Below are 7,162 nucleotides of genomic sequence, written 5' to 3' on the forward strand. Positions count from 1 at the left end.
TTGCCCTGGCTGGAGTGCAATGGACTGATCTCGGTTCACTGCAATCTCCGCCTCAAGCGATTCTGCCTCAGCCTGCCTCAGCCTCCTGAGTAGCTGGGATTACAGGCGCCTGAGACCACACCCAGCTAATTTATGTATTTTTAGTAGAGACAGGGGTGGGTGATTCACCATGTGGGCCAAGCTGGTCTCAAACTCTTGACCTCAGGTGATCCACACGGCCGCCCAAAATTCTGGGATTACAGGCCTGAGGCACCACGCCCGGCTCGCAGTTCTTTAACTTGTTTTCTTTCTTTTTTATTATCCTGAAAGCTGATATGATTTGCTTTTTTCACGTAAATATCCTGGTCATTCTATCCTACCAAGGCATCGGACCTGCATCCTTTATTTTAACAGTCTCCTCGTGCACTTCGGCAGGCTGTGCCTTAACTTAGGCAGTCCCCTAGCAATGGCTACTTAGGTTATTTTCCCTTATGACATAGAGTGATGTCATGAATGCCCTGTTCCAAGAAGGAACAACTTAAATTTTCTCAGCTCTGTGAAGTTGTTCTTCTCCCTATTTTCCAGAGGCAAGGAGAAGGGAAGTTATGTGCCAAGGCAGCACAGCTGGCGGTTGGCAGGGCTGGACTTGAATCTGAGGGTGAAGCCTGAGTTCGCCCAGGGTGACTGCAGGGTGCAAGGCTCAGGGCAGGGAGCTGGAGGCCCTCGGTGGGGAGCCCAGGGAGAAACTCAACGGAGTCCAAGCACAGCGTGCTCCGGAACTCAGTTTCCCCATCCGGGGTCGTGGTGGCAATAAAGAAAGCTACAAGTGGGCCCGATCCACACTACAGGGAGCCGAAAGGCTGTTGTATTTTGGTGGTCAACCCGGGCTGCCCAGTGGGGTGACCGAGGCGCTCTCGCGGCGGCGGGAACCAGGTCCGCCTCTCCTTACCCTTCCCCGCCCGCTCTTCCCGGGGGCGGAGCCACCCGAGGCTCCGCCCACCTCCCAGGCCGGGGCCGGCCCGGTACGGCGGCGCTAGGACCCGGCGGGCCGCGGGTGCGGCGGGGCCTGGGCGGCCTGAGGAGCGCGGACCCCGGCGCTCGGCTCCCGGCACCATGTGAGGGGGCTCGGGGGCCGCGGGGGGCCGGGCGCTCCCCGCCGGAGGTAAGCGGGCGCCGCGCGGGGGCGGGGGCGGGGGCGGTGGACGCCGGGGAGGGGAGATTGCGAATCGCCGGGGATGGGGATGAATGCGGGGCCCCCGGGGGCTAGACCCCTCTTCCCTCGGTAGCCGCGCCCCGAGGTCCTGGTCCTCGCTCCCAGGGACTGTCGCGGGGTCCGCTGGGCCTCCTGCCGCCGACTACCCCGTGAGCGGTCCTGCCTCTTTTCTTCCCAGCTGGGGTTAGGGCTCCGGACTCCCGGAGTGCAGGAGCTGGGGAGGGGGTTGGCACCAGGGGCGCGCAGGGCGAGCCCCCCACCAGGTGGACCCAAGGGCTTGGCGTCCCGCCTTGTCTCGGAATTAGGAGTCCCCCTCCCCCTTCTCCCTGGAGCCCTCCTCCCACGCGGGCTCGTGGGTGCCTCCCGACCTGCGGGAGGACTCCCGGGGCTGGAAGAAGGAAAGCCCCCAAACAGAGGGCAGGGTGTGGCCCCCACCCTCGGCTCCAGCTCAGCTCGCCTGCGCGTCCAGCCTTGGGGGCTGAGTCTGTGCTCCGGGGCCAGCATGCGTGTCTGCCACCTCCCCAGCCTGAGCAAGCTGCTCACAGGCCAGCACCCCCAGACCCCCGCCCCGGTGCCGGTGTCGGGCCACGTCCTGGGCGCACACCCGTTCCAGCCGAGGGGGATCCTCCAGGGAGATGAAGTCAGGCTCAGCCCTGGGCTGCTCCCTGTAAGGAGCTTGTAAACAAGGCTGCCAAGCAGGCTCTGGGCGGCCCCGCAAGGCGCTTTGCCTCTCTGAACCTCAGTCTCCTTATCTGTGAAATGGGCAACAAGAACGCCTACCATGCATTGCCGGGATTCAGTGTGTGGGTGATGTTTAGAGCGTGTTCCCACACGTATTCCTTGATATTCCGGGAAAGTCGCTGGTCTGGGGTCAGGGGAGTAGGAGTGTTTTACTGACACACTGGAGAGGCGGGCCTTGAACAGTGAGTAACCACAAGACTAACAGCTGCTGGCATTGTGGGAGCACTCTTTTTTTTTTGATGTGGAGTCTCGTTCTGTCGCCAGGCTGCAGTGCAATGGCACGATCTCAGCTCACTGCAACCTCCGCCTTCCGGGTTCAAGCGATTGATTCTCCTGCCTCAGCCTCCTGAGTAGCTGGGACTACAGGCGCGCATCACCACGCCCAGCTAAGTTTTGTATTTTTAGAGAGACGGGGTTTCACCATGTTGGCCAGGATGGTCTCGATCTCTTGACCTCGTGATCCGCCCGCCTCTGCCTCCCAAAGTGCTGGGATTACAGGCGTGAGCCGCTGCGCCTGACCAATGTGGGATTACTTTCAAGCCCCGCGTGCCCCTTGCCACATCTGCTTGAATCCTTCCAACAACCCCCTGAGTTACCGACTCTTATTGTTCCCATTTCACAGATGAGGAAACTGAGGCTCAGAGAGGTCACATGGCTTGCTCGAGGCCCCCCAGCCAGTAAGTGGTGAAACCGGGATTCGCAGTGGCACCTGACATGCTGCACTGACATGGCCTTTTCAGAGCAGGATTGTGACGGGGCGGACCAGGGGGACGGTGGTCCTGGCTGAGGGCACAGCTCGGGCAAAGGTGGGAAAGTGGGGGGCGGGCATGGGGCATCCTCAGGAAAGGGTGGCCACGCGTTGTAAGCTAGAGGCGGCTGGAACCGTGGTTGCCTTGAATGTCGAGGTCTCAGGGTTCATGGGGCCACCTCAGGATTCTGGACTCCTGTTTTTGCTCTAACGGTCCGTGAGGGCAAGAACAAGCCGCTCCTCGCTTCTTATGAGGCTCCTTCTGCTGTGTACTGCGAGGCCTTCTAGTCCAGGCCTCCCTGACTGGCTGTGGGGGGCTGGCCCTGGAGAAACTTGAAGCCGGGCTCAGGTTGACCGGGGCTCCACGGGGAGGGGGTGGGGCTGGAGAGGGGGCGGGGCCAGGACCTAACCAACCAGGAGCTAGGTGCGTGTGCCAAGCCTCCTCTGGCCAGAGATTCTCTGGCTATTCCTGGTGGTCCTGTAGGAGTAAACAGCAGCTAGGTCAGGGGTTGGAGAGAGTGGCGGGAACTGGGAGGGCCCTGGAGGAGGGGACGGAGCTGAGGAGGGCCCCTAAACCCCAGTTTCCTTCCTCTGCACTCCCGCCCGCCCTGCCCCCTGCCTGTCTGCTGGAGGTGGGCTGGACACAGTACTTTTTCCCTCTCACAGGTGGGGAAGTGGAAGTCTGGAAAGGAGCTGAGTCCTGGGTGGTGGGAGAGGGAGCGGTGGGGTGTGCGGAGCAGAGCTGGGCTGGCCTCCTCACTGCCAGGTCTCCAGAGTCCCCCCCAGCCACCTCCGAGACTGTGATTACAGCCACTTGACAGATGTGGAGTCAGCCCTACCAGAGACTGCAGGGCCTGGACTGGAAACGAGCCTCTGAGACTTGAGTCTGTGCCCTTAGAGAGATTCTACTTGTTAATGCACTCGTTCATTCAGCGATATTCCTGCATCTCCATGGCTGTGGAGGCACAGGGGAAACTGAGCGAGGACCTGGGTGGGCTGTACCTTGCAGGCAGCTCTTCGCCTGGGGGGATGAAAGGACCTAAGGGAGTTCCTGGTCCATGAGAGGCTTGGAGGATAAGTGGGAGTCAGGAGGCCGCAGAAGGGAAGGCGTTCCAAGCCAACCTGAGAGGGAGTCAGAGCGAAGGAGTTTGCGGGCTACAGGGGTGTTGCTTTATTCTGACGCCACAGAGACCCAAGGCAGGGTTTAGAGCAGGGTGTGAATGGGGCTCCTGCTGCATGGAGGTCAGGTCCTCCAGTAGGGAGCCAGCTTTGGCCCTGTCAGCTGCCTGGGTGTGGGAAGGCCCCTGCTCATGGAGGAGAATGGGCAGAGCTCTGCTGCCACCAGGCTGTGGGACTACAGTCAGATTCCTGCCCTTTCTGGCCCTCAGTGTCTCCATCTGCAAAATGGGTACAGTCCTCGTCCTTAAAGTTGTGGGTGCATAGAAGAGCTAGTTGGGGGCAGAGAAGGTGTAGCCTTTGGCTTGCTGGACCCAAAGGAGGACCCCCAGGCCATAATAACCCTTTCTGGTGGCTTGCAGGTGTGAACCCACATCCCTGCCCCCAGGGCCACCTGCAGGACGCCGACACCTACCCCTCAGCAGACGCAGGAGAGAAATGAGTAGCAACAAAGTAAGTCTCCTTCATTTCTTATCCCCAATGAGCCTCTTACTTCCCTCTATGGAACTGGTTCCTTTGGACCTATCTCAGATCCTGGCCACCACCAGTCTTTCCCTCCCCTCAAGAAGCCACCAATGCTTGGGAGGCCCAGGTTTAAGCCCTGGTTTGGCCACTGATCTGAGTGGCTTAGGGCAAGCTCCTGCCTGTGCCTCGGCCCAGGGTCAGTTCTGCCCTTCCAGGCCTGACTGGTCTGTCTGTGGTGGTCAGGGACTAGCTGAGGGGCCTGTGGAGTGCTGTGCAAGAAAGAGGGGTGGGCAGGTGGAGGTGAGCAGGAAATGGGGGGAGGGTGCACTGGTCAGAGTCAAAGGTGATGCAGCCTGAACATGACCCTGAGAATGTCAGGATTCCCCATCCTTCTTTCATTCATTCATGCATTCCTGAGCACCTACTACATGACTGGCCCAGCATGCCTCTTCCCTAGGATCCACTGCAGCCTTGGTGGAGCCTGAGGTTTGGAAATGGGATGGAGTGGTCATATTAATTTGAGTCTAACCAGGAGAAAGAAACTACACAGTGATTACACAGGAAAAGTTTAATGCAAAAAATTATTGACTGTAATAGGACACTGGAGTAACAAGGGATTGGAATTCTGAGGCATGCAGGAATAGCAGATGTTAATCTAAGGAGAACCCTTGCCCCCACAAAGGCTGAGTTCCAGGCCTTGCTGAAGAAGGCCCAGCTATGGTCCACTGGATGGCTCTAGTACGAAACTGGCCGAGGGAGGGAAGCCACCAGCCTCCAGGTGCTGCACGTGGTTGAGTGCGCTGTGGGAGCTGGACTTCAGAAAAGCTGTGATCACAGCATGAGCCAGAGGCAATGTGCCTGAGTTGCTGGCACTCCTGGCCTCTGGTCAGTGGCTAAGATACCCTTACTGGATAGGCTGTGTCCACTGAAGGAGCCTCCCTAGCAAACCCACCAGATCCAAGAAGCAAATGCTTTTCCTCCTGCAGTGTCTGTCCAGCACCTTCTAGTCACAAAGCTTAACATGCAGCTAACTGACAAGGGAAAATATTTAAAGGGCTCAGATCCACTTCCGCAGAGCAGACAAAAAAGATAAACTTGGAGCTAGAGGCAATATATCGGAGAGTTACTGCTGGTGGAAGACCTGGACCCTCTCACTCAGATGTCCCATCTGTCTCTAGACATCGTCTTAGCAGCAGCTGTAGGGAACCCTGACACATTCAATCCAGTCCAGCAAACCCTCCCTGAGAACCTTCTGTGTTCCAGGCTCTGCCCTGGGATCTGGGATAAAGTGGGGAGCAAGGCTGACCTAGTCCCAGAGCTTACGGTGTAATTGGAGGGATGGCAGTTTGAATGCTGTGTGATCAGTGTTGTGATGGGGGTACCGAGGCAGCTGAAGGAGGCCTTCCTGGAGGAAGTAGTGCCTGGACTGGTCTGTAACAAAAAGCAGGAGTTAGCCAGGCATGGTAGGTGGCAAGGAGCTGGGGTGCTGAGCCTTCCTGGCAGCTGGGCCCTCACTGGCCTCTCCCCTCTCCAGGAACAGCGGTCAGCAGTGTTCGTGATCCTGTTTGCCCTCATCACCATCCTCATCCTCTACAGCTCCAACAGTGCCAATGAGGTCTTCCATTACGGCTCCCTGCGGGGCCGTAGCCGCCGGCCTGTCAACCTCAAGAAGTGGAGCATCACTGACGGCTATGTCCCCATTCTCGGCAACAAGGTAGCGCAGCCACGTTGGGGAGCTCCCTGGGAGCTGGCTAGTGGCAGCTCCTCCCCACTGCTCAGCATCATCACTTCCCCCACTTCTTCTTCTCTAAAAGGAAGGTGGACCCTGGGAGTCAAGGCCCTGCCTCTGGTGATTTCAGCTCCTTGCTTGCTGTGTGACCTTGAATAAGTGCCCTGCCCCTCTCTGGGCCTCCGTTCTCTCCAAGTCTCCACCCTTATTGCTAATGTCCTACCATCTCCTGAATCAGAATCCTTTTGGAAATGTGTTATTGTTTTCACTGCTTTCTGTCTCTGCTGGGGAGTACACACAGGGTTGAGAGCAGAACACTGGGACATTTGACAACACAAAAGTAGTAATAATACCGGCTTTTGTGTGTGTGCCCTTTATCAAGTGCCTGTGTGTGCCAGGTACTTTTTTTTTTTAAATTGCATTTTAGGTTTTGGGGCACATGTGAAGAACATGCAAGATTGTTGCATAGGTACACATGTGGCAGTGTGATTTGCTGCCTTCCTCCCCTTCACCTGTATCTGGCATTTCTCCCCATGCTATCTCTCCCCAACTACCCACCCCCCACTGTCCCTCCCCTGTTTCCCCCGAACAGACCCCAGTGTGTGGTGCTCCCCTCCCTGTGTCCATGTGTTCTCATTCAACACCTGCCTATGTGTGAGAACTTGCAGTGTTTGATTTTCTGTTCTTGTGTCAGTTTGCTGAGAATGATGGTTTCCAGTTTCATCCATGTCCCTACAAAGGACATGAACTCATCGTTGTTGATGGCTGCATAATATTCCATGCTGTATATGTGCCACATTTTTGCTGTCCAGTCTATCATCGATGGGCATTTGGGTTGGTTCCAGGTCTTTGCTATTGTAAACTGTGCTGCAGTGAATATTCGTGTGCACGTGTCCTTATAGTAGAACGATTTATAATCCTTTGGATATATACCCAGTAACGGGATTGCTGGGTCAAATGGAATTTCTATTTCTAGGTCCTTGAGGAATCACCACACTCTCTTCCACAATGGTTGAACTAATTTACACTCCCACCAACAGTGTAAAAGTGTTCCTATTTCTCCACATCCTCTCCAGCATCTGTTGTCTCCAGATTTTTTAATGATCGACAT

The 7,162-nt window shown here is 56.9% G+C and overlaps 1 protein-coding gene and 1 long non-coding RNA gene across 8 annotated transcripts in view; both read left to right on the forward strand.

Moving 5' to 3' along the window:
• Positions 1–7,162, forward strand: part of ST6GALNAC6 (ST6 N-acetylgalactosaminide alpha-2,6-sialyltransferase 6) — a 27,885-nt gene that overhangs the window by 4,792 nt on the left and 15,931 nt on the right. For 2 of the 7 annotated variants that reach the window (XM_017549051.2, XM_017549053.2), the window contains exons 2-3: positions 4,220–4,310; positions 5,857–6,036. In XM_017549051.2, the coding sequence (XP_017404540.1) occupies positions 4,296–4,310; positions 5,857–6,036 (195 nt within the window). In that variant the 5' untranslated portion in view covers positions 4,220–4,295. Of the gene's footprint in view, positions 1–991; positions 1,142–2,553; positions 2,740–4,219; positions 4,311–5,856; positions 6,037–7,162 lie in introns of those variants that run through there. The other 5 variants (XM_017549047.2, XM_017549055.2, XM_017549048.2 and 2 more) reach the window with 5 other exon arrangements.
• The window catches only part of LOC108318190, a 7,318-nt gene continuing 6,210 nt past the window's right edge, over positions 6,055–7,162 (forward strand). Inside the window, exon 1 of the long non-coding RNA XR_001831052.2 lies at positions 6,055–6,449. This is a non-coding gene — a long non-coding RNA (uncharacterized LOC108318190). The remainder of the gene's footprint in view (positions 6,450–7,162) is intronic.

This window comes from Cebus imitator, unplaced genomic scaffold (assembly GCF_001604975.1).
Source record: "Cebus imitator isolate Cc_AM_T3 unplaced genomic scaffold, Cebus_imitator-1.0 Scaffold216, whole genome shotgun sequence".
NCBI lineage: Eukaryota > Metazoa > Chordata > Mammalia > Primates > Cebidae > Cebus > Cebus imitator.